Below are 27,051 nucleotides of genomic sequence, written 5' to 3'. Positions count from 1 at the left end.
AGATGGGTGTTCAGTGCAAACAGTTGCTGTAAGGGAGAATGAATTTTGCACTTTCATCAAAATGAAGCTCTTATTCTCAAGCAAAATTGGAATTGAATCCAAGGAAAACACCATCTAAGGAGTCGTTCAAACTGTTTATTTCAAGATATTTTAAGCCTGAGGAGAAGTGCATGTGTGGATCACAAGGCTCAGAGATGTTTCACCACGGTAAACTGAGTTTGTTTGCTTTGGTTTTGCATTAACTGATCCCTCTATGTCCTCTGCAGATGAGAACAGCGAGAGTGAGAGTGACTCAGATGACAGGTTTAAAGGTAAGGGATCAGCCTTCAATAACTTCTAGTCAGACCCTGTCACAGACCTTACCAATGTACATCCTTCTGACACTGCACGTTGTTTCTGCCCATGGTCTATATTTTCTTCCCTGAGCTATGCTAACTCCATTACTGCAGAGCTCACAAAAGTTCCAACACAGGAGCATGAACGTGGAAAGCAAGTACAAAATGAGCTGTGAGGATCTAACAAGGATTTGGCAACTGTGTCATAGGATGAAAAACAGGGCCTTTGATAGGTTTGCTTTGTTAGCCACTTCACAGATGCTGATCTATTCCAGACTGACTACTGGGTGCAGACTTAGAGGGATGAGATTGGATAAAGATGCTTTCTTCTTATTCATATGCTGCTTTCAGTGTTTGCTGCAAGCTGCTGTTGGAGGCAGGAATTTGGGTATGATCCAGCATAGTGGTTCTTACACTCTTTTATAACTGCAGTCTCCAAATTGCAGAAATTCCTTTATCAATGCATAGCACCTGCACAAACTCTGCCTGAACCAGGCCAGTAAATTAGTCCTTCCTTTTCAAGAGTTCTGATACAGAAAGAGACCTATAAAAAGGTTGAAGGCAGCAACAACAGATTTTATTACTAAAAACCCATAATGTTGTGTGTAAATGAGAGGGAGAAAAAACCCCAAGAGTGTGGATCTGTTGTTATAAGATAAGGGGCAAGCATCCATGTTTATCCACTGCAGATGTCACCTGCTTACTGTCCACGCAGCAAAACTTTCTGGAAAACATTGTCTTGGGGAAACAGGTTTGTTCCTGATAAGTGGTGGTAAGAACACCCAAAACAGGCTGTATGCAACATTTTGGGGTTGTGTGGAAAAAGATTCATTGCTCCTTTGTCTACCTGTACTAGCCCAAACGCACTTTCAGTTCTGTTTCTCTTTGTGTCAAAAATATAGTGGTTGCTTGTTCTCATGGCCCATGGAGGAAGAAAGGCAGGGCTTGGCCTCTCTTGTGTTATTGGGAGGATATTCTGATTTCACTGGAAACAGGGAGGTTTTCCCCCCATTCTGGTGGAACAGAGGATCTTCATTCTGGTGTCTCACTTAACCAGCTGTTCCTGAGTGATCTTATATTTACATTGATGCTCTCAGGACATCCTCAGCCAAAGACACAGTTGTCATGTGTAGTGTGACAGGATTCAATGGGTCCCCATCTAGTGGGGTGGGCTCTTTGGTTTCACCTCTTGCAGATGTGAAGCGCTGGCCGGCAGAGTGGGGCTATCTCAGAGCAGGACCAGGCAGGTTATTCCTTGGGATTTAACTTCCCTAGTTGTGCAGTCACACCAAGTGCTTTATCAAAATAATTCTTCATTTTTTGTGTTGAACCAGTTGCAGGACAGCTGGTCATCAAGAGGTTTCCCTTTCTTTCTGGCAATTAATTAGGGATGTGATCAAGAGCTTATGACATCTTATTTTCCTACCACGGGGGATGGTTTGCCTTTTGCAAACTGTGGGCAAAGACAGTGATAGGATGAAGACAGTGATAGCACAAAAACATGTGCTGCTAACAGTTTGATTGCCATTGCACAGAGATCCTGGTGTGAAGAGGTGGGGCAGAGCATGCAGGAAACTGGTTTTACTGAGCTGTTTTCACTTTTTGGTCTACCAGAACTTGTAATGATGTTACTGGCTAGTGCACCATAGATGTCTAGTGACAAGTCACTTGATGAAGGCATATCTTTGAGGTCTGGATGTGACCATCAATCTAAGATTGCCCCTTAATTGAATTGGCACTAGCAAAGCAATCCATGGGAGGCAATTGGCACATCTTTCCTTTTCTTCCTGTCCCCTTTCCCTGGATATTGTTCCATGGTTCATAGCAAAAAGCTGTGCTACATAGACAGGGCACAGAGCTCTTTTTCACCAATGTAAGCTAGATTCAAATCAGGCCTGAGATGTGAAACCCTCGAGGCCACAGTGCATTTGCACACCCACATGAGGGTTTATAATCTAGTCTTATGTGTGAAGGGAAAACAGACCTTTGGCAGGGTAACAGTTATGAACTGCAAATTATTTCAGTGACTTAGTGTTGCATCACTTGAGTACTTGGAGAGAGTTTTGATTTATGGATGTAATTAGTAAGGGAGAGTACAGAAGGTTTGCTAACTAGAAGGTTTGCTTTTGAAAGGAGAACATGCTTGGAATAATACTCTGGCAAATTGAAAGTCCTTTGTGAATGGCTGTGGCTTACACACATACATTACAGTCTCAGGTAATGATCTACCTCTTTTTTAATTCCCTTTTTTTTTTTATGCCAGCTCATACCCAGCGTCTTGTGCACATCCAGTCAATGCTGAAGAGGGCTCCAAGTTATCGAACCCTGGAACTGGAGCTGATTGAATGGCAGGAACGGGAGTTATTTGAGTATTTTGTGGTAGTGTCACTGAAAAAGAAGCCCTCTAAAAACACTTACCTCCCAGAAGTGACATATCAGTTTCCCAAGGTAAAAGAAAAATTCTTACATACAGTGCATTCTAAGATCAGTAAAGTGAATAAGTGGAAAAATGAATACAAATCTAATTTTCAAATGGAACTTTCAATTATTCCAAAGCAATATGTTACAAAGTGAAGGGCATAGAGAAGGTAACTGAAAGCTTTCCCTGTTTTCAGATTTATCTTTTCCAAGGCTGGAGAGTTTGGCCCAATGGCAGATACTTTAAAGACTGTGTTTAAATTCAGTTTCTAAATATTTCGCTTTTAACTCGTTTTGGCTATATTAGGATTCATTCCAAAACTCGCTGAAGTCAGTGGAAAGATTTTTTTCTGATCTCTGGAATTTCTCTTGTGCTCTTGCAGCAGAAAGGTATTTGAGTTAAGGCTGTGCTTTAAGTGGCCATTGTGCAACAAGGGAATTTCAGGCAATTAAGAAAAAAAAATTAAAAAACCCAGCAGTGATTATTTCTTTTGTACTGGCCTCTATAAACCTGTCCTGGAGTCATGCCTCGCTCTGCCAAGGACAAATAAAGAACAATCTGATGCGCCCTCGCTCTCAGAGCTAATTAGTAGCTCTGCCCCCCGAGCAGTGCTGCGCAGCCAGGACTGCGGGGACCGACTGAGCCTCACTTTTCTCCCCCGCAGCTGGAAAGACCGACCAAGCAAATGCGTGAAGCAGAGGAACGTCTCAAGGCCATCCCTCAGTTCTGCTTCCCTGATGCCAAGGACTGGCTCCCTGTCTCTGAGTACAACAGGTAACCACCCTGGTGCTCCTCTGCCGCACGGCGCTGACGGAGAGCATCTGGAGCAGCCACAGCCTCTGCCATGCCCAATTAAGGAAGCAGCAGTTTGAGCCTTGGCCACTTCATGATCAAGCAGCTGTATTTCATTTTTCTTTCTTTTGAAGTTCCGTGCTCTTTTTCTTGCCTGTTCTGCCTGCCTCACAGGCCTGTGTGGCTGAGGGGAAGAGGCTTGAAGGTTCCTCTGAGTGCTAAACTCAAAAGCATAAATGGAAGTATTTAAAATCAATCTTAAAAAAGGACAGGGCCCTGCCCACCACCTGCCCCAGTCATTTACCTCAGAGTGCTTGTTTAGCATTGCAGGACACTCTTCATTTGTCTCAAAACACTGCTGTCTGAGAACTTTTTTTGGAACTGAGCTCTATGACAAGAGAGGAGCCCTATCTTCCTTCCAGGGCATAGGAATGACTGTAAGAGAAGGGCAAGGGAAGGGAGAGCCAGGATTGAATTTTCTTTTACATTCAAAAATAACCTCAAAAATGTATAATTTTTTTTCCCTTGCATTGGTATGTCAGAACCTGTTCATTCAAAAGTGCAGAAGTAACAGGATCGGCAGAGGGTGTAGAATAATGGAATGGTTTGGATTGGAAGGGACATTTAAAGGTCATCTGGTCCAGCCTTTCTGCCATGACTAGGGACATCTTGAACTAAATAGGCTGCTGAGAGCCCCACCCAGCTTGACCTTAAAAGTTTCTAGGAATTAGGCATCTACAACCCCTCTAGACAATCTGTTCCAGTGTTTTACCACCCTCATTGTAAAACATTTCTTCCTTTTATCTTGTCTGAATCTCCTTGCCTTTGGTTGAAAACCATAACCCCTTGTTCTATTGCTACAGGCCCTATGGGTCTGTTCCCATCTTTCTTAGAAGCCCCTTTTATTAAGCATTGAAAGGCCACAATAAGGTCTCTCCAGAGCCTTCTCCAGTGTAAACAAAACCAATCTCTCAGCCTGTCCTTGTAGGTATTCCATTGCTTTGATAATTTTGTGTTCCTCCTCCGGATCTGCTCCAACGGATCCATGTCTTTATTGCACTGAGGATTCCAGATCTGGATGCAGTACTCCAGGTGGGGTCTCCCCATATTCTGCTAGAATATGACATGATTTGTTAAGGTGCATGGTCTGAGTAGCACGTAAATGAAGTGAGACCTGTTCAGAGTGTGTCTAGAGGGATTTTCCATGGTGACAAGGAAGTAGCGTTCACCTGCAGGAATTATTGTAGCCAAGAATATGTATGGAACTTTTTATAGGCTTCTGTATGGCACGTGCAACATAATCCTGTTGTATTCTGTGTTCCTTGGCTGTATTATTCAGTACATGGAAGCACCTGCACAATGAGTTATTGAAAACTCTGACAAGTAGAAGCAGACAACTGTGTGGGTGACATTGGCACGGGGAGCCCACAGCCCTGCTTGTACTTCATGTCTCCTCTTCTGCTGCTGTTCCCTTTCATGAGACCATGTTTGTGAAACAAGATATCTCTCCCATATACAGCTATAATTATATAAATCCTGGCATTCCAGCACAAAGAAGTGTTTTATATAACGCCATTTACAATTTGCAAAGCAGTCAGGAATGTGCCTCAGCCCAGGCACAAATTCACAGACCCATCCCTTTACCTGTTCTGTAATTATAGCCTCAAACTGTTGTTTTACTGCTCTGTCACAAATGCTACTTATCCTAGACAGAGATATAAAATGAGCTGGATTTTGGAAATCTATGTTGTTTCTGGATTAGAAAATGATTTCTCTACTCTTAGAGAATATTTAGGGTTCTCCCTTAAAGAGCAAAGCTCAGTACAAAGACAGGATCTATCTAAATATAAAGGAGTGTTTCAGATTTTGCCCTCAAAATCTGATTCTTGTGTTCCTTCTGCAGTACAAAGGGATGCCCTGTTCCTGAATTCAGCACCCATCTCTTCTACTAATAAGACACCTAGGTTATTCTGAGCCCTGCAGATATTTTTGCTCTACTGCTGAGGGAGTTTTTCCCACAGAGTGTGTCCTAATAAAGGGCTGAGAGAGAGAAGACCCTCCAGTGGGTAGAATCTCTCACTGGATAAGGCATTTATCCCTTTCTAAGCTATGCTGTAGTTCTGACAGTAAGATCTGGGCAATTTGCTTTCTTCTAGTGAGACCTTCTCTTTCATGCTGACTGGGGAAGATGGGAGCCGACGGTTTGGCTATTGCAGGAGGCTGTTGGTAAGTACATCACCTTCACCTCAAAATGCAGAATTCTGTTAAACAGTATCTCCAAACTGTACTCTGAACTTTGAGGATGTCTCTCATGGTTTAAAAAAGAAATGAGGATTTTCTCACTCTGAAATCTGGAAATGTGAGGAGCTCTCAAGTAAAGTAGGAATTTGTAATGGCTGTTTTGATCAAATAGATCCCCGGGCTTGTAGGAAATTCCTAAGAATGTGTAAGCGCTTACTTTATACATTCTTTTTATTGTGTACTTTCAAGCAAAATCAGAAATACTACAACACTGCAAACAAAGGCGAGCCTGGTATTTCTAAACATTTGTGAGTAGTGTTTATCTCTTGGGCAGATGCTCACATCTCCAAAGGACTCTGCCAGCACTGCCTAACCAATCTGCAGCAGGCCTGTGATGTAGGTAAATAACCCACCCTGGTGAGTAGGAGGGCAGCAGTGGTGAACAGCACCACTGGATCATGAAACCAAAGCTGGTGCCAGCAGTGGGAAGTCTAGTTTCTGAGGCTCCTTTTCTGTCCTTGTGACCAGGGCTGGTCAATGGGTGAGGTGGGGACCTGACTCAGCCTACCCATCACCAGAAAAATCACTGGACAATTGATAAACTGAGAACATGGCAGTGTGTGTGTCAGGGGGAGGAAATGGCACAAAGGCTTGCAAAGTGTGCTGAGGCTGTTGAAGCACAGTGCAAACAGAGAATTTTGGTGTCCATCCTGTAGACCTGACTGGATGGCAGCAAAGCATAAAGCAGTTGGTTGTTCCTGTGCTGGCCTGTGCTCATCACCTCCTGGATAGGTTTGGAGCTGGTTTTGAGTGACTGGTGGGGCGCTATGGCTCCTGTACTGTTCATATGACAGTTGCCTACACTTGCTTGGAAAGCTTATATGGATATTGGATGCTGCAGGAGTCTTTGGTTTACTCTTTGTGCAAAATGAATGTCTACAGCAGCTTTATAAATAGGTCCACTGTATCTAAGAGAAAGGGACACTGGCACTTTGCCCTCCCTTCTCCTTCTGGCACAATTTCCCATCTTTTCAGGCATGGAACACCCGCCTTCAGTAGCTTTCAGTGGCTTCTAGTTGACAGAGCAACTCGCTGTCACTAGAACAGCACCCTCCATCCTGCAGTTCTGCCTGTGCCTGACCCTGCTCTTACCCTGCTCTCTGTCCATGGCAAAGATCCTTGTCATGCAAACAGCAGATGCTCTGTCTGGGAGGTATTGCTGTGTGTGGTTCCTCTATTTGTAAGAAGTTTCATTTAAACTAACATAACAGGAAACTTGTTTATCAGTTCTGGGGGTGGTATTTGCCATAGGTAGTGTCACAGAGACTCACTCCGTATAACACAATATGTCGAAGTGGGCCACAACAAGGTTTATATGTGGGCAGGAAAGGTCACTGAAGGCTTGTGTTGCAGTAAATCAAGGGCTGGTCAGGAGGAGACTCAGGGATAAACAAGGGAAGAACCTAGAAGGTATCCTTGCTGGTGTAAATAAGCATAACAAGATGCAGGACAACAGTACAATTCAATGATGGTTTTATGAGCTGTCATATAAGAGGATAATAAGGTATATTTGGAAAAAAACCAACAAAAGCTCAGAAAATTTTGCCTAGAAATATATCAGAGAATGTTTTCACTCTACCAGGTGAAGGTGGTTTAAGACTTTTATCTTTCTGAGAATATTAGCAAGTTTGTAATCGTGCACAGAGCTTACATTTGTGAAATGCAAAATAGTTGATCCTGGACTAGGTTGAGATTGAAATAATCAGCCACAATGAAAAAGATTTATACACAGGAATGTTGGAACAGTTTGTCAATGACACATTAACATAGGCTTTTTCTAGTCACTTAAGGCTCAGTAAAATTCACCCTACGTTAAAGACAGCATAAAAGTAGAACACTGACTTTCAACTGGTGCTAAAGATGGGTTAGCACAATAGGAAATACCAGCAACAGAATTAAAGCAGTAGTACACACTTTTATGGAATGGTATTTTGAGACAGCATTGGATATTACTTTTATTCTCCATTAGGTGTGGCAAAAATCAATCAACCAGATAGCCAAAAAAAAAAAAAAAAGGGAAAATAAGTACTGTCTTGGTATATATATCTAATAATTCTAAAGCTAGTTGTAAATCAGATCTGCTGCTCTCACCCTGGGAGATCACTTAATTCAGAATTTTTAATCTGGACTCCAAAACCTGGCATATAGAATCTGACATATCTCATCTCACTGGTACACCCTACCCAGCAGAGGAAAGAAAGGAGTGATAACAGTGCCCTTTCTGGGGCAAATCCTGCTATGCTTTCTGAGAGCAAAACTGGCACGGTCTAGTGCTTGGAAAGAAAAAGGATTTTGAAAGCTGTGGAGAAAACACGTCAGCATTTCCTCTATCTGGGGAGATCGCAAAAGTAGCAGAGATCTACTTTTATTTGGATTCTGCAACCTCTTTCTGTCCTGCTGGGAGAAATGGTGGAGCTGAGGTTGTTACCTGAAGTGCCTTCTCCATAGGGCCCAGCTGTGCTCACAAACTGTAACAATGAATTGTAACATGATGAAACAGCCTCACTGATGTATTCCTCAGTGTGATCTGTTTGCAGACATGTGCATACTTTCTGATTTTATATATGCAAATACAGAATTTGTACAGGCAACAAGGAGTAGGTAAATCCCACAGGCACTCTTTATATGCCAGAGGCACATTTTTTCCAGTTTCCTGAGCAGTTTTTGGAAGCTTATGTCAGGGCGGCTCTGATGTCCAGGAGGCCACAGCATCTCCTTCAATTAGTCCCATTCCTGACTTGCAAGTTCTGTCAAATGCAATAACCATAATTTGAGAACTACATGCAGTTTTTAGCAGACATTATGTAAGAGAAAGGTGGGGCCACACTGTGTAATATAGAACCATACGAAAACCCTAAAATTCTTATAAACTGTTCCACTTCAAGCCAAGCCAACTGCTGTGAGGCTAATTCCTCAGAAAATGTTCCCCAGCTGTCCTGGGGAAGGCTCTTGTAATACCCAGCGAGAGGTGTCTCACACCTTCTGGAGCACTTGGCAGCCTCGTCAGCAGGCTCCATGGTTGGCTGGGCCAGCCAGCCTGATCCTGTGAGGGTGGCTATCTGTGTCTTCTGCAGAGTCTGGTGTGCAGATTCCTTTCTTTAGGAAACAATTGCGTCTTATCAGCCTTGTTCTCCTTTGGCATCTTGTAATGTGAACAAACTGCTCCACTTTTTCTTTTTTGCTTTCAGATTTCAAATTCTTTCAGACCTTTTTTTTTTTTTGGTTTTGGGGTGTGTGTGCTAAACCCCTGCCAAAACTACCCCAAGGGATACAGTGACAATTATGTTTTGTTTGTACTACAAATCCTGTACAGTATCCTCTTTAAATGTATTTATGTTGTTTCATTTTGGAACAGGATTAGGATGGAATGTAACCTATTGTACCACAGCAGACGATCTGCACTTCCATAGATAGCATGAAGTTTCCCAGTTACGTCTTGATACCTCCAAGGCAATCGTGCAACAGCTTTTCTAGTGAATGCACATCAGCAACAAAGATGATTTTGACACCCTTGCAGGGACTGTTTCATCTTACCCCTCTCTTCCTTCACATAAAATTTGCTTCTCCACTACTTTTGTAGGCTAAGACAAGACAGCCCCAGGAGTCAGTGGAGGAGCAGATGCCTTAATGTGAAGTGTGTACCTCAAAACATGAAAACCAGCTGTTAGGTGGGACTAGTTCATGCTGCATTTGCTGGGGTCAGGAAAAGGGAGTTTGTTCTCCTGTCAGCCCCGGGAGAAGGGGAGTTGTGGAAACAACTTTTGTTGGATGCAAAATGTTTATGGGGCTGAAAAAAGCTAACTGGAAAATGTTTTCTTCTCCTTGCCTTCTTCTCTCCATCCTGCCCTCCCCCAAACACCTTTGACAGCCCTGTGCCCATTGGGTGCTCTGGCATTCACAGTTTATGTTTCACAAATAACAAGAAGACTTTAAGAGGAGCTTTTGGATTTAAAACACCCACAGTTTTCTCATGGTCTGAATTTGGCTTGTCCCTAACAAGGAATCAAGAGCTGCCATAGAAACTGGCTTGTGACTGACTGTTCATTTTGGACTCCCAGTGTTTTTGAATTGTTCTGATTCCTGACACCGTTAAAGCACATCTTTGTTTCTGGATATGCTGCCTAGCACATGTGCTTTGCAAAAGTTGTCTGCTTCCTTCAGACAACTCAGCTGCTGCCGTGCATTTTTGATGGTCCTTTTTCACCTGGCCTTGAGGCACCTCTTACTGCTTCCTCCTATTTTCTGAATAATGCTCTCTGGGGAATTATTTAGAAAATCCTGGGGAAGAAATCCTGTCCCATTCTGGGGGGAAAGGAGCACAGTCCTGGAGTTTCAGGTTGATGCTGCACTCCTGCTTCTTAGAGATGGCAGGTAGGGTTGTGGTGGATCTTCCTCTTTCTTGCCGTTTGGTATTTCTGGTTTTGCTGCTTTTTCTCTCCACACAGTTAATCTTCAGGAGATGGAAGAAGCTGAGGGAAGTGCAGGAGGCAAAATGTTGTGTTTGGGCCCTGCTGCATTGGTTCCTCTGATGTCAACATGCTAGCATTTCCCAGTTATTTCTAGGGCTGTGAAACCAGAAGCTTTCTTGATGCTCCATGACCTCCTCAATATCTCATAAATCCCAAAACCCTGGGTTATGTGCCTGAATGGCTGGTGAGTGTGCCCATTGCAGGGACAACCTGCCTTGCTTTGATAGCAGGCACGTGCAGTGTGCGAGAGACTCTCAGTGCTATGCCAGACTGGGATAATCTCTGGAGGCTCCTCTAGATTTCAAGCACACAGGCAGAGAGGTGGGATTTGAAAGATTAAAATGGCAGGCTTAGTTTTTGGAGCAAAAGCTTCTTGTTTCTCCTGCCAAAGCAGGTTTTCGAGTGGGCTTCTGTCACTAAAATTCAGATTAAACTCACCATAAAAAGGATTGTGCTGAGCCACCCATGGACCAGCCTAGATGTAGATCTTGGCTTCTTCATCTCATAAGCAAGTTCTTGTCAGTTTATGTTCATCGTTTTGGGAAACTGTCTTGTTATCAACAAAACTCATTAGCATTTTCATTTGTGATACTGATCTAGGGCTGAAAATATCCTGGACTCTGTGAAAACAAATTGAAAACAAATCCAAACCAAAACATCATCCCTAACATCCTCTTCTTTCAGGAGGAGTGCAGTGCATCAAGGCAGAGTCACTCAGGTGCCTCTCAGCTGTGCTACTTTACCATATCACTTTCCTGAACTGGACCTGTTCTTTGTGTGCAAGAATGATCCTTGGATGGAGAACATGGCTCCAAGGCCATGTAAAGCCTTGAGGAGCACACCCCGCAACTTGGGAGAGCTCTCTTTTGGGAAGAGAGGAGGTTAAACTAGGACTGCTGGCCAGATGCTGTGCCTGGCTCTCCCCTACTGAGGAGACATGAGTCCAGGCAGGAGTGACATGTCCCATACAATGCTTTTTTTTTCTGGGACAGAAGCAAACTAAAGCACAATGAGCAGGTGTTCTAGATCTATCTTTGAGGTGTAAACTAATGGCTGAGAGGGGAGGTTATGTGAAGGGTTGCCAGTGTTATAAACTTGAGAATTCCTGCCCCTCAGAATGGCTCTGCCTGAAGCTTTTGCTTTCTGCCTCTTACAGATGATGTGTATGCATCTGTGAGGCTGTGCTGTTTGCAGGAAAAAGCCTCTGAAATAATAGAAAAGGATGTCCTATACGATGAGTGCAAGGAGGGAACAATCCCAGCTGTCACAGGCATGTAGCCTTTAAGACGTTTGAAAGCAATGATATTTTATGAAGAAGAATCTTGCAGTAAGCACTAAGCAGTTATTGTTTCTGGTCTTATAGATGACCCAGGAATGTGCTGTTTTTACTGGCACTCAGTGAGACAGCTCTTGGTTGGGAGCTATCCAAGGCTCCTGGCATGGCTTCGGCATTCCTGCAGATTTGACACAATGATTTTAACCAAAATCCCACATGCTTGATATAATCACTCAGTGCCTTTAGAAAGGATTTTATACCTAATATGGACAAAAAAGGGCTCTGCTTTTTCAGAGATGTGACGTGTAGTGAGCAGGTTCGGATCCAGAAATAGACTCATCTGTATTCACTTAGCTTTGGTATTTTTTTGTGGTCTTTATTATAACAGGCAGGCACCTGCTGACTGTCCAAGTCCTGATTGCAATATTCAGATTTAAAAAGCACAGCTACCCCTCAGTTTCTCTTGATTGTCATCTCTGTGGCATGTGAATGTCAAACACACTGTGGGGAAGTTAATCACTGTATCAGCAGAGTCTAATGATGATTTAAAGAGAAAAATACACTGGACCTCTGTGTTGATACAGAGGAGATCGTCAGCCACTTTGGCTAAATGTACAAGTGGGCAGAAGCTGATGGAAACAGTGACTGAGCTCCTCTATCGTGGAGTGGTTATTGATGGAAATGGTTCTGTCACTGCTGCACATCAGTAATGTACATCTGCACAAAGAGGCTGAGTGGTGCCAAGTGGTTCTTTTACAGTCACTTTTCACTTCATGCAACACAGATATAAGACATAAGGATGTAGGCAGCCTCCTCGCCTATTGTCTCAAACCTCCCTTTCAGCTTTCTGCTGCTGAGTTTCTGGGGTTTGCCAGTGTTCCCACTGCCGTTCTGTGCTGTGATGGATGTAGCTCCTGGATGAGGCAGCGCCAGGACCTCTTTGCATTATATCTTGGGATTGCATGTGACTTCATCTGAAGTCAACAAGCTGCCTTGTTGAAATAACAGCCCCCAGGAAGTGTGTGCCTGCTGATCTGGTGAAAATCAGTTGCAACTACACAATACCGGAATGCTGCATCGCAGCTTGTTAAAAATACAGTGGAAAGCTGCTATACATGGATGTCGCTGCTGCCAGCACACACTGTACACAGGCAGACCAGCTCTCTGCCCTGAGGACCTTGCAGTGAGGGTGTTTTTTCTGAAGTGCTCAACATTGGCCTAATTCTACTTCTTTTCCAGTAAATAAGCTGAATCCAGCTGAATCCAGCCAGTGGCTATATCCATCTTTCACGCACAGTACTGGTGGGCCTTCCCTGCAGTAGTATAGGCAGGGTAGAAGAGTCCAGTATGCTTAGGAAATACTATTTGCTTTTCTAGGAAATATCTTACATAGGATGGTTATAGAGGATGATCTTGACAGGCTTTTTTGGGGAGGGGGCTGGGGGGGATGTGCATCATTGATTCATACTTGCCACTGTTTAAGTTATTTGAGTTTCATGTTTATCATGAGTTAATTGGAGGAAGTTAATGATTTGCTCATACAGCTTGCCTTTGTTTAGGTCTGTGGGCTTGCTTTCTGTATGTTGAGCTCTCTCTGAACACCATGGAGTGAGTGGGGAACTGAGGCCATCATAACCTTCCTTAGCACTGTAGATCTCCTCTCCCAGCACAGGGCCCTTGGGGTGGCCCCAGTCCTCATGCTGCAGCAGGAGCAGAGGACAGAGATAGCAGAGGCATGAGTTACAGTCCTAGTTCAATGCTTTTATGGCTGCAAGCTGGAGTGATATTGGACTACAGCTCCAACACGCTGTGACTTCCAAAGAGGATAAGCCCTATTTACACTTTTTAGCTTCCTGTCTTATGGAAGAAATATGATGCTTTTCCAAGAGCAGCTATTTGTTGGAGAAACAGTGAAAGACGTCACATGATGGCCAACTGTGTGATCAGAGAGAGAAGTGTATTTCCTTATGACTCCAATTTAATATATAATTTCTATCTCCTTTTTGCTGTTATCAGCCGAGTGGAAAAGGCCCACGCCTACCTGAGGTTTATTGTGTCATCAGCCGGCTGGGGTGTTTTGACTTATTTTCCAAGGTAAGAAGATACTTTTTTAATATTGCTTTTTAATTTGATTGTTTACTGAGACACATCTGCAGTGATGAACCAGACGGGAAGAATTTCTTCCTTTGATGGGAGATAACTATTTTACAGTTACTATTTTGGATATTCCATCCCTATTGTTGGGTTCATCAAAAAATCTTATTACTTCTGTGACTGAGGCAGAATTTGATTCAAAAAACATCTGGGTGTCTGTATGATCTGGCTGCCTGAAGTTTTTTCCATTGTTTTCTACAGCCGTTCTGTGTTGAGCTGTAATTCTTGGCATCTATAGTTTGAATGATGGGCCAGTACCACTTTTCCTCCAATACCCCATGGAATGATGAGGTTAAGAAAAAAGACTATTTGATATGTGAATTCTATATGCTTAACACTACTGACATTTTTTTTATTCTAGGATACTAGAAAAGCATGGATAATCTTTAACTGGCCAAATCTTAATTGATAAGGTTTTAATTTGCCAGACGTTTTCACTTCAGATATGGGAAATCTCAAACACCTTACACAGATTTTTCTTGTTCATTCATATAGAATAAAGTTGAAAAGAACATGTAAATCATTGAACTTAATAAAAATCATAGCATTTATATTGTTCATACAATCTAATATTCATACAGAATGTTATCTTCAAAGCAGCTTTCAATCTTTTCTAGATAAAACTTTGTTTAACACAAACCTTGTGTGAAGAACAACAATTGGGTTGCAATAGTTAATTGCAATTCTGCTTCTGACATCTTTCATAAAGCTCTGAAATAAAGGGTTTATAACAGTGTCTCTTAGACATAACATGTATCTAAACACAGATATCTGTGAGTGAAACAGAATGCATTGTTCTGGGAGGATCACACAGCTCACCAGACTCCTGGTATGAACAGGTCTCCTGAGGCTCTTCGTTTGCTATTATGTTTTTATCTAATTCTGATAGTGAGCTATTTTTTCAAAGGCAAACTTGGGAGAGGGAAAAATAAGCAAAAAAAAAAAAAGAAGAAAATGTAAGTATCTTCCTTACAACCAAGTATCACTGTAGCTGAGGTGTAAGGTCAGACAAGGAACGTCATTGCACAGCAATTGCAAATAATCTGCTTTTCCAGTTCAGTCTGTAACTTGGGAAAAAGGGTCTGGTCATTCAACCAAAGTGACTCCAAGGCTGATGGGTGAGTGTAGCTCCAGCGGCTTCAGCAGGGCCCGTTCCCAGGCACTGTGGCAGGCTGGCCCTGTGTGTGTCGAGTTCTTGGTACGCGCAGGAAGAAAAGCTCCTGCTCAGTTCCATACTGGATCCTGAATGGGGCTGTAACACACCTGTGTTCTTTTTCAACTCCTGGGTTCGTGGCAGGGCTGGGCCACAGAAAGGCCCCATCCCCCCTGGGGTCAGCAGTGCTGTCCTGCAGAGGGCTGGTCACCTCCCAGCTGCACCGTGCCAGGGTGGGAACAGGGTGTTGGGCACACGGGGCTGACCCCAGCCCTGGGCTGGATTTAGCATGGCTCCCTAGCACATGCTCCAAGAACCACATTTGGAAAGGGGTTGGAGGAAACAGTTGTTAAATGAAGGAGGAAGTGCTTGAGCCTTAGTGTCCCTGTTGGTTTTGAAGACAGATGTGGTGTGGATGGAGACACAAGTTCTTGAAAAGTGAGACAGTCTTTGTTCAGCCTGGTAAGAGGAACCTTGGTTGTCCTTAGATGATAAATCTGGTGAAAAGAGGAAAAAACTCATGATGGTGCATTTTTCTGAATTAGTCAAAACAAGGAATAGTTGTCTTTACAGTAAAATGTGGGCGATGAAAGCCCACGGGTTATTAAATCTTGGATATTATTTATCAGAAAAACAAAAGCATTCCTCTGTTTTAAAGTGTTTTTCATCGTATTTCTGATAACCCTGCATTATTTTCATCATCCACATCTTCCTTTTATGCTCACTCACTCTTGTAATACCTATTGATAAGACAGATATCTTAACTTCCAGCCAGTTCATTTGGTCATGGTTTCAAAAAATATTTTTAACCATTTTATCTCTTGAGATCTCTTTTATATCTGTTCAACTTCTATTTGGTTTAAATACTCCTCTTTATTTGTGTTGTGAAGGTTGTTGGGGCAGGCATATGACACACACATGACCCCCCAACTCCAGCAACTAAAACATCAAACAGTGACTGCAGGAAAGGAGATGGGTATTGGGCACATTACAGCTGTGTGCTGACAGGGTGCAGGAGCACCAAGGAACCCGGGGCACAGCCCTGGTTCACTACTGCATCCCATTTGGGCATCTGGTTTTGTTTGGTGAGGATAGTTATGCTGCAAATCACATCAAGAATGAAATTCATGTCCTCATTTATGGTTATCTGCCACTTCCATGGACTTGAATAAGAGTTACGTATATAGGGGCCTTTACTATGTTGCAAGGAGGAAGGGGAAACCATGCAATAGCAAATGCCTCTGTTGGCATTTGTTGTCACCAGCTACCATTGCAATTCACCAGCTTGTGCTTAAGTATCTTTTAATGTTCTGTTCCAGTGAAAATAATTTCCAAGAGAAACAAGAGCAAATGCCTGGCTCAGACCCACTAACTCTTGTACGGCCTTTTGCTCTTGAGTGGTGGTTAAAAGATCACCATTTCAGGTCAAACCACTAACTGCTTTGAAACTTGCTTTCTCGTCTTCTTTAGGTTTATCATCTATATGCTCTGTCTAATGTGGGAAAACTTAGCTGTGATCTAATTTATGTTGGCCCATGTGACCAAAGAGAGAAGAAAATAATAGTCTTCTCTCTAAGAAGTTCCATCTGCCTCTTTCAAAATTAGCTTGCCTGCTCTGCACTATGTCAAACAGAAAATGACCATAACGCAGGCACCCAGTGTGAACAGCTGGGCAGGCTTCATGAGGCTGCTCGTGTCTCTCCAGCTCAGCACAGACTGTGACATGACAGTCACTGCTGGGACCCTTTCAGGAGCTCTTTCCTGGTAGACCTCTATCATAGTGTGGCAGCATTGCTTTTCTTGATGCTCTGGCTTTTTCCTGCCATCTCAGTTGAAATGGAAGGGATGCCCAGGGTAGAAGAAAGTGTTTCTCCTTAATACAAATTTCAAGATGTACCACTGAGACATGATGTTGACCTTGCCTGTGATCATGCGATTTGTCTTCATCTTTCTCTCCTTCAGTTCACCCTGTTATTCAGGCAAAACCCCAACAATATAGATCCCTTTTGTCATGCTGAGTCTTCTTTCTCCTTTCTAGATTCATTCATTCTTCATTGAGTCTGTGTTAACTGCATTCACAAGCAGGCTCTATTTTGTAACCGAAAAACTCATCATTTTTGGGGTATGATCCAATCCCCTGGCCTTGATAGTAGTGAAGAAATGCATGGCAGAGAATTAAACTTAGATGTGCCACATGTTTAGGCACATGTGAGTTAAGAGACACTTCAAAAGTGTATGTGATGCTGACAGGTTCTGTTTCTTTCTCTCTTATGTCTTGCTAATGAGTTAGATCCTGGATGAGGTTGAAAGGAGACGGGGAATATCTGCTGCCCTGGTTTATCCATTTATGAGAAGTCTGATGGAATCTCCTTTTCCTGCACCTGGAAAGACAATCAAAGTCAAAACTTTTCTGCCTGGAGCTGGAAACGAGGTAAAAAGCAACTGCAAACATTAAAAGTCTTCCCCCTTACCACTCCCGTATTAAACAGCAAAAGAAAAACAGGAGGAGACATACAGATACTGCAGGGATGTGAGATGGCACACGCTCAAACTGAGCAGTGCAGGAATTGCACCAGTGTCGATATGCTAATGCTAGATTATAAGCCAATTTATTGTTATTTATTTATTATTTCATGTTTATTAGTAGGTTGGGTTTAAGCAAAAAAAACCCCAACACAAATGTCCCAGTATGGCCTGGCCTAGTGTAGTTCACAGACTACAGCATTGCTGGGCTTTATCACAGTGATAACAGGCAAGTGTGAGTTTCCCATGCTATCTGTACTTGAGCAGTTCAGCAGCTGGTTGCTATTTCAAAACTCATTACTGCTGGTTCTGGCCGTGGTAGGAGTGACCAGCAGCATTTAAATGGCTCTTTTTGGTAATAAATATCCTTTAACTGGCCCTCAAAGAAAAGCGTGTCATGTAAAAGTTTTTTTGTGGATGTGTGCACATACATATAATAGATATAATTTCTTTTTATTACTGACTCAAGTAGCTAGAAGCCTACCATTACACAACATATGCCTTACTGGAAAATGGCAATATCGATGAAAAGTTTTTGTAACTTGAGGCTGTGTCAAATTTTGCTCTTTGCATGCCCTTATGTAAGCATACAGTAGCTCCCCTCAGATGGGCAAGCATATAGAGTGGATACATTACTGAAGATAGGAATAGAATTTGTCCCAGTTGGTGAAAGCAGTTAAAAAAAAAATCTTGTTTAAGGGTTATTTTGCACTCCTTAGGGTTAGTTTTACATTACCTTTACTATTTTTACATTAAATCATATTTTTTCTAAATGTAAGGCCACTGACTTCAGTGGAGTGGGCCTGTAATGCCAGTTGGTATGAAATGTAAAGGGTTCCTTGTGTAAGTGACTTTCAAGGCACGTTAAAGTTACAAGTGTTTCTGCTGGAGACGCAACAGCTGAAAGGGAGATTGGAGTAACAGTGGAAAGATCTGATAATTCTTTTTCGATGTGAATATATCTGGGAACCATGGATCTGCAACTTCTCTATCCTCTGCTCAAGCTCCTGAACTCTCCCCCCCAAAAAACTGAGATAATTCCAAGCAAACAAACAATTCTCTTCTGGCTGAGCTTTGCCCTCTGTTATGCTAGTACAAACTCGTTATTTAAATGGAATGCACTGGCTTAATTAGGAACAGAGTCTTGTCCTTCCATTGTGGCTCCTCTTGCCTAAACAAAGATGATGATTAATTGGGAAGTAGACAGTATATTCCTTTGTGATGAGCAGAGTGAAGCAGAAGGCTTTGCCAGGCAACAGAAAACATCCATGGTATTTGTAAAAGCTGCTGTAACTTGCATTGCATCCTACCCCGCAGCAACATTTTAGTGTTAGAAGTCTTTCAGTAAAATAAGCTCTTTGTGATTTGGCACATAAACTTGATTTGAGCTTGCAATACCAATGCTAAGGAATGGAGGTGGGCACCTTTCCTGGTTATGAGGAAGAGGTAGGCAGGCAGCATTTCCCAAGGAGGCATTCCTGGTACACCGTCACTCTGCAATTTGTTTCTTACTGCTTTTTGGGGCAGCAGCTCAGTGATGGGTGTCCAATATTCTGGCATCATAATGTTTCTGTATTTCAGGCTTAAAAAAATCAAATCTGTACACAAATACTGTTTATGAGGAATTTTGTAAGGCCTACTCCAGTTTAAACCTGATATGGCATGCTTGTGGAAAATGGTATCATGTGCATGAAAACATAAAAGTAGTCTAAAACGATAAAGTGATGGTGATTTTTGGACATATGGGAAGAAGGAGATGTATATATGTTCCTGTTAATATGTCTTTAGAGATTTCAACACAACTTCAAGTTGGACAACTTTTTCCCTTTCCCTTCTCTTTCCTCAGTTCCTCAATAGTCCATCATTTGCTCTCTCGCGTTTCATATTTTTCTCCTTCTGTTACTCTCTTCATGTTATTTTTCCCTCTTCTTTTTTCTGTCCTCTGCCTTCAAGTTCCACATCTGAGCATGTCAATTGCAGAGTAAAAGGAAGATATAATAAAGGAATCAAGCAAAAGACTTTTGAGAAAAGGAAGGAGAGGGCCTGAGGTCATGGATGAAGTATGAAAATTAGACTTTAAAGGGATGTCACAAGTCACCATCTAAGGCCTTGTCCTGACTCCCCAGTTAAGTATATATATATATATATATATGTACATAGCTTTATATGAAAAGATATATGTGAAAAAAAAAGGTTTTAAACATTATTTAGTGAATTATGCATCACAGAAGAGTGGAAATGGAGTAAATTTGGTTTAAATTCTGCCTGGCCTTTTAGTTTGGTCCCTGGCTCCTATCTAGATGTTAACATGAATTGCTTGCCAAGCTTAGAACCAAATTTACATTGTCTTTATGACTGTTTTAACCCTGTAAGCTTCCAGCTCCAGTGTTTCCAGTTGTTACTTGTTTCATACTGTTGACTGAGCCAAGCTTTACATCTCTCACAGTGTTTAGAAGGGAGAAATATGCTCAGAAATGACAGCAATGCACACAGCTGTATTCTGGGAAGAATTACTTGATAGTGAATTGTGCAATATGCCATTTCTGTGGAGTGCTTTGCCTCCAGTCTCAGTTTGCCAAAGGGGACGGGGTTCATTCCCTGTGTCCCCTCAAAAGGAGAAAGGAAAGCACGGAGCAGTGCTGGAGGCCCAGGCTGGGGTGCCGGGCATCCCTGGCACTGTCAGCCCTGGCCAGTGATGCTGACTGATGTTTGTTGGATGTGTTCAGGTCATTGAGCTGCGGAGGCCCATGGACTCGCGCCTGGAACACGTGGACTTTGAGTGCCTTTTCAAGTGCCTCAGCGTTCGTCAGATCATCCGGATCTTCGCTTCTCTCCTGTTGGAGCGGCGTGTGATTTTCGTAGCAGATAAGCTCAGGTAAGTGGCAGAGGGACCTGAACCAGGACAGTTCAGGACAGTGCTACCTCTGGATACAAGAAGCTTTATGAACTGTACAGAATGGTTGTCAGCTGTGAGGATCCTCTCACTGTAGAATTTAAATGTCTTTTTACACTAATGGAAGTTATTTGTGTCATAAATATGGGGCACACATTCGCTAGTGATCACGAGCTAGAAGCTGTTTGTTCTGTCTTACTTTCCCATCCGTAAAATACATATTCTCACCTGCTTCATAGTCAGCAAATGTTTGCACAGCATTTTGAAGCAATGGGGTTCTGGCAATATTTCATTTCAGGTTTTGGACACAGAGTACTCATAAACAGTATCAGAGGGTGCCACCTTGCAGCCATGCAGTGCAGCGAGGCAGGGAAGTGGGGTGCTGAGAGTTCCCCTGGTTTACTCCATGCAGTACAGAGAGTTTATAACAGGGTTAGGTTTCAAATCCTGCACTGCCAAACTCATCCAGTGGAAGTGTTAAAATGCTATCACGGTCCATCCCAACTAGTTAGGATATCTTTCCTGCTGTTCACATGTCCTGAAAACATTTCCTTTTTTAAAACTCCATCTTGGGCCGCTTGCTACAACCTTTCAACATAGCTCTTGCTTCCCTGCCCTTTGATTGCAATCTCCCCTCTGGGTTCCTCTGAAGCATGAACTCACCCCAAGGTGTAAGGAACAAGAGCAACAGGTCACAACTCTACATGGCTTTTCCCAAGGAAGGAAGCTCTGTGTAGGCTGCACCCCTGCCCCACAGCAGAGAATCGTCCTATTTTTCAGATGCCTGTGTCCAGGCATCCATATAGAAAAGCATGGACACTGTAAATAAGACATTCTTTGCTGTGGCATGATAAATAATAAAAGATGGCAAATAAAAATAAAGACTGTAATTTATTAGACTCGGGAACATGCAGCATCTTTTAAAAGGACACAAAAGACTTTATGTGTGGTTAAAAAACACAGATGAACCTACCCAAACAAACTCTGTTAAACACTTTATCAGTCCCGACCTTCTTTGAATGACCGCCAGAAATAATAGCTGCACTTAGTGGCCGCCAGTGTATATAATAGCAAAAATACTTTGCATAGTAAAAGCTTTACAACCTTTAGGGGAGAATTTCTTAAAGCTGCAGACCCTTCTCAGGTTATAAAGTTACTTCCTTAGCAGTCTTTTTTGTTGTCTAGAACAACAGGAACATTTTATTTCATCCCTTCCCTTGTCAATAACCCTTAGTTACTTAGGCTGAATGACCATTTGGGATGACTTAATTTTACATTAACTCCTGGTGCGAATTGTGTAACTAGTCCAGGGTTTCTGCAGTACTTTAGTAGATATGTGAGTCACACCATGAATATTGCGGCAGGTGGCTTTTGAAAATGCTGTTGGTGTGTTCCTTTTGGCTCTTTTTCTACAGCACGCTTGCTTACAACATTCTGTCTCTTTCTATTTTACTGTTCATTTAGCAGAATTAGTGGCACCCACAAGTCTGACTGTAACTCAGAATGACACAGGTCTGCGTTCCTTCAAATGGCACAATGATTTGGGTGGAAAATCACAGAAATGGTACAGCAGAAGTGAGGGCTCTGCTGTGCTGCTGCCAACTGTTGCTCTGCTTTGGAGTTCCCAGTTGCTCCTTTGTAGTCTTGTCCCAGTTTGGCAAAGTACCACCACAGTTCTGTGGGCCATGGGCACAGTACTGAGGGGATGGCTTGCAGCAGGAGACATCCTCAGCCATGAGGGTAGAGGCAGACAGCAGCCATTCCCTGCCCGAAGTGTTCCTCTGGGACAGCTGGCCTAGCCAATATCGTGTCATGCTTCTGGGCACTGTGCAGAGAAGAGAAGCAACAATTAAACTTACTTTGACAGGCTTAAGGCAGCTTGGCATGGAAAGCAGTCATGTTGCCAATGCTGAGGGCTTGTGGTGACCGAGGTCTCCATCCGGCAGCCAGGGTTTTATACACATTGCAGCCCTGGCTGGAAGTTAGCAGCTCAGGCTCGCCTGTGCAGTTACCTTTCTCCTGATAACTGCCTAGTCCTGGAGGCCTTAGAGCAGGGGATGACAATCCTTCTTAGAGGCAATGTGCTGCTCACCCTTTTGGCACATGGAAATAGGGCAACAGGACCAACAGCAACCAGAAATCTATGAGATCCCTTTCAGTAAATACATATCCAAACACTGTACTTTCCTGAAAAATGATTCTCTGGTGAACTGATGTTTCTGTGTGAGAGCAAGTCATCGGGGGCCATTAGCACATACTTTGAGAAAGGAGAGGATTCAGATGGATCCAAGAGGCTTATGAAGTTTTGTGGTTGCTCCTGTAAGAAGGTCAGAATCTTTCTTACAAAAAGGTTTATATCCATATACTTTGTTATATCCACATGTACCCTTTATTATATACATATTCTTCATTTTGTTTAATAAGAGGACAACAAAATCTGATGTGGTAGACAAGGTCCTGGATTAAGACTTGTGAATCCTGAGCTATCCTTCTGAACCCAGAGACCTGCTGAGTGACACATGCTGTAAACATAGCACCTCTTTCTTACCTTTTGTCTGGTCTGCCTGGGGTCAGAAATGCCCCAGGACAGAGGCTGCTTCTTGCTCTCTGTGTGCATGCAGCTCTACTTTATGCAGTGTGGTCTCTCTCAGCATTGGGATCTAGGAGGTACTGTAAAATAGAAACTAATAATGAGTCCTTTGACAAGGGCCTGGAGAAAGTGACAGTGGATTTAAATTCAATACTTACTGAGGTTTTCATGGTTTAAATGGGGATGAAGTCTAAAATGAAACACTCTGGCTTTGAGCTAATAACTGTCTATCTTGGAACCTTTGCCTTATCTGACATGAATTTTGTTTATGGGCATTGTGGCTGAAGCTGAAGGAGTTAACCAGTAATGTGGAAAAAAAAAGAAGCGAAATATCTTACCAGTCCACTCTGTGTGCCCAGAGAGAACAAAAGCAGGAAATTAAAAAGATTTTACAAGGATTTGAATTCTGTATGTACCCAGAAACTAGCTTAGAAATTAATGATGTTGAGGTTTAGGCTTCAAACAATGCAATGGGCTTTTGTGGCTGCCTCTTTAACAGGTCTCTGGGCGATAAATGAGTTCACACATTATACAAGTTTGTGAAAGTCACACCTAGTGAAGTGAGATTCATTTGATAAATTGTTATTTATGGTTCTTATAGTGCCCAGAATACGAAAATTTATAGTCCTTGATCTTTGCGCAGAAGAGATTGTTGCTTTTCAACAGAGAAAGTGATGCAACTGGCAATGAAAAAGGAACAGTGAAGTTTTGAATGACAGGACTGTGAGGTTGCCCTGGATAGATATGTGCAGTTAGATTTTTTTTATCAGTAAGTTGATAATATATTTTTTCCACTTGAAACTGGGTGAATAAATCCCTGCAGTTATTTGCTTACCTTCAAAAATGAATTTGAATCTGCCAGTGACCTTTCAGTATTTTGCTTTCTATGAGCAGTCAAGAAGACAGAGAAATAAAGATAACAACAGAGAAACTTGGAATAATAATAACAATAATAATAATAATGACAACAACTCTTAAAAAGGTAACTTAAAGCTCCAATTCCTTAAAAATCTGCTAAAAACACAACTGAGGTGGTATGTCCCATCCCATTCAAATCCCTGACCCAGCTGAAAGCCCCTATTTATGTTCCTGGCATTCTGCCTGTTCACCCCAATTCTGAAATAGTCTTGTGACTTCCAGCTGCAAAGGGAAAGCTGCTCTAGTGCCATCCTCTGGGGTTTGAAAGGCAGCAGATGCAAAATTGGTGGGTTCTGGGGCTCAGGAACACTGACGTTGCTGCAGGCACAAAGGTAGCAACAGAAAGTAAATAGAAAGCAAACACTGGAAGAAAAATATTTCTCTGCTTGTTTTAGTTTTATGCTGGGGAAACAAATTTGTGGACATGTTTGCTGAAGAGGTGATGTATCCATGCGTGTGAGAACAGTCTCTCTGCCTTTTCCCCTAAATGTTTGGTGAGTGGGAAAGGAAGGCCCTGGACATACCAATGTCCTTGTGTTATAACCTCATTTTTTATAAATAAAAACCACTCTTACTGTAATCCACTATATTGTGAAGGACTCTGAGGGTATTTTGCTTACATTTCACATGTGGATCCAGTCCAATGCCAGCTGGAGTCAGTGGGAGTGATGAGACTTGTCTTTTGCTATGGATTCAAATCCTACAATATTCCTCTCAGTGGCCTTTCTAGAGCTTTTGGGGCTGTGAAAGGCTTCTATAGAGCCCCTGCTCTTGTAAAAGACAAAATAACTTTTCATTGTTATGAATGTTGTTTTTATATGAGATATTTCAGCTACTTCTCAGTGAAACAGGAACATGAGCCTCAGGGGAAAAAAAAATCTCTGTCGACAGCAGTGTGGTTTATGCTCCTAAACCATATGGATAAACTTGGAAATGTACCTCAAGGTGAAGGTGGGCCAGGCATTTCTCCTAAGTGGCAGTGCCAGCTCAGGAAGCCCTGAGGGAATGAGATTGAGGCAATGTTGGTGACAGTGAACTTCAATGCAGCTTAATCTTCTGCACATCAGGATCTTCCTCCTGTAGGGATGGCCACAGATGACTCTGTCTTATCAATGAGAGTTTCCTTCCCTCCATGTTTCTGTGCCCCTCTGCCAGCACCCATCCCCTGGCCAAGCACAGACCAGCAGTCTGTCATCTGGTGTGCTGCAGCCTCCTGAAACCCTCCTCTGCAGTGCTTGCCCCGGGAAGTCAAGAGGTGCTGTTGCTATGAGGTGTGAAGACTTTATCCTGTTAAGGATAATAACCTCCCTACCCGTCCCCAAAGTGTTCTGGACTGCCAGGAGGACTCTATCTTGCAGCACAACTGTAGAAAGTCGAGGCGGATCCTAGACCTGACCAAAGGTTATGAGCTGCTGACAGAAACACTGACTAATACAGGACAGAGCATAAATATGTAAATACTGGGGTAGTCATCCCACAGGCATGTCTCTGTTAACTTTGTGGAGCAAAAGGGGAGCTGAGTGTACTTGTATTCAAGGGCAAAGGCTTTCAGAACAAACAACAGCGTTTCCCAAACCTCACGGACAGACACAGCTTAGGGCTGTTACACCCAGGATGTTCAAGGACCACTGATGCTTGTCCTCATATTTGAATCTGTTGTTTTGGATGTCACGAGGCTTAAGGAACTAGCAGCAAAGTTGAGAGGTAGCCTGGTCCCCATCTCTCAGTGCCTACCTAGAAACACAGTATTAGGGATCCTTTAATCTAGTAGCTGAAATCATAGCATGATCTTGCAGCTCAAGTTAAAATATGCAAATTTAAATAGGAGATAAGTGGCAATGTTTTAGTAACAAATAATTGCTCCTTAGTCCTGTAGCAAGGTCAAGTGGAAAAGCAAGAGCAGTCAAACCTTTTGGCAGATTACTAAAGTGCAAGCTCATTCCCTATTTCCTTATTGTTCATTTTTTATTAACAAAAGTGAGATATAATTCTTACAAGCTAATCATGGCAATGACAGGTCTGGCCAGCCTCACCTGCTGCCTAGGAATGCTCCTTTCCCATAGTCTGTCATATCATAACTCCTGTAAAATCTGCCAGCTGGCAGTTTAAAAGGTAAAACCACGTGTATTAGGGTAGAGAGAGAATGTGTGCTTAGTAAACAGACATGAGCTTTGGCCAGTAATAAAGATTTCCTTTACTTTCCCCTGTTGCAAAAACCTCCACAAAAAAAGGTGAGAGAAATTTGACAACAAACACATGCCAGAAGACTTGTGAGGGAGAACTTACTGTTGCCCTGTTACTCTAACTTGTCTGGACCATTTCTGAGCACAGGCCACGGGGTCTTAGCAGTTTTTTAGTTATCAACTGTGCATTTAATAAGGAGATGTTTAGAGATGCAAAATACTGTATCTGTGGAATGTATAATCTTATGTCTAAACCCAGGAGAAGTATGGATGGCTGACTTTTCTTCTGGTATATTTTTATCCAAAGATCTTGAAGTGCTTTCTTAATAGTGTTGGGTTTATTGTGCTTGTCTGGTCTGATATGCTGAACATAAGCTAGAGAACTTCTTCCACTAATTTCTGCAGTGGAAGGAATGAGCTCTTGTATAATTATCCAATATATAATCATGCCTAGTAGACAGAATTTATTCTACAGCAAAAACATCCATTCCTCATGTAAGTCACCAGAGAGTTTCTGTTTCCTCCAGTAAGAGCCAGATCAGCCCCTGCTGAAGAGTGATTTAGACCCTGCAGATCACCTCTGCTTTACCTGAAGGACAACAGCTTGCAGTTCCTTTTATCTTTTATAAAAGAAACATCCTCTGGAGTCTGTCTGAGTCTCTGTTACCTACCCTGCTATCACTTTCCAGTTGTGAGACTTTTTTTTTTCTCAGTCTGCCTGCACTATGAAGCAGCAATAAATAGAAACATAAATATTTAAAAACACCCCTTAAACCTTCTGTAATATATGTGATTAATTGGCCTGATGTAGCTGCAATTTCTTGATATCCTGCTTTCTTTCCTATCAAATCTAGCTAGTAATCTTTCTTGAGTAGGATGTTTGCATGCAGCCAAGTCCTACAAGATGTGGAGCACCTTGTCTTAAGAGTCTGAATGCTAAAACTGAAGGTCTTCAATGTGATGTGAAATCAGTGGTTTAAGGCAACTAGCAGAGCTGACTCCCAAGATTTTTTGAAAGAAATTTTGCACTTTACCCCATCCTCTC

At 42.5% G+C, this 27,051-nt stretch overlaps 1 protein-coding gene across 7 annotated transcripts in view; it reads left to right on the top strand.

The window, feature by feature from the left end:
- DENND2B (DENN domain containing 2B) overlaps positions 1–27,051 on the top strand; it is a 170,312-nt gene that overhangs the window by 126,255 nt on the left and 17,006 nt on the right. For all 7 annotated transcript variants that reach the window (XM_027737460.2, XM_039382428.1, XM_027737447.2 and 4 more), the window contains 7 exons: positions 267–311; positions 2,599–2,783; positions 3,419–3,528; positions 5,703–5,772; positions 13,609–13,686; positions 17,190–17,330; positions 20,149–20,297. In XM_027737460.2, the coding sequence (XP_027593261.1) occupies positions 267–311; positions 2,599–2,783; positions 3,419–3,528; positions 5,703–5,772; positions 13,609–13,686; positions 17,190–17,330; positions 20,149–20,297 (778 nt within the window). The remainder of the gene's footprint in view (positions 1–266; positions 312–2,598; positions 2,784–3,418; positions 3,529–5,702; positions 5,773–13,608; positions 13,687–17,189; positions 17,331–20,148; positions 20,298–27,051) is intronic.

Source organism: Pipra filicauda, unplaced genomic scaffold (genome assembly GCF_003945595.2).
Source record: "Pipra filicauda isolate LSUMZ 115617 unplaced genomic scaffold, ASM394559v2 scaffold26_size5592650_pilon, whole genome shotgun sequence".
Lineage (NCBI taxonomy): Eukaryota > Metazoa > Chordata > Aves > Passeriformes > Pipridae > Pipra > Pipra filicauda.
The sequence above is the reverse complement of the archived record's forward strand: the minus strand, read 5'-3'. Positions and strand labels throughout refer to the sequence as shown.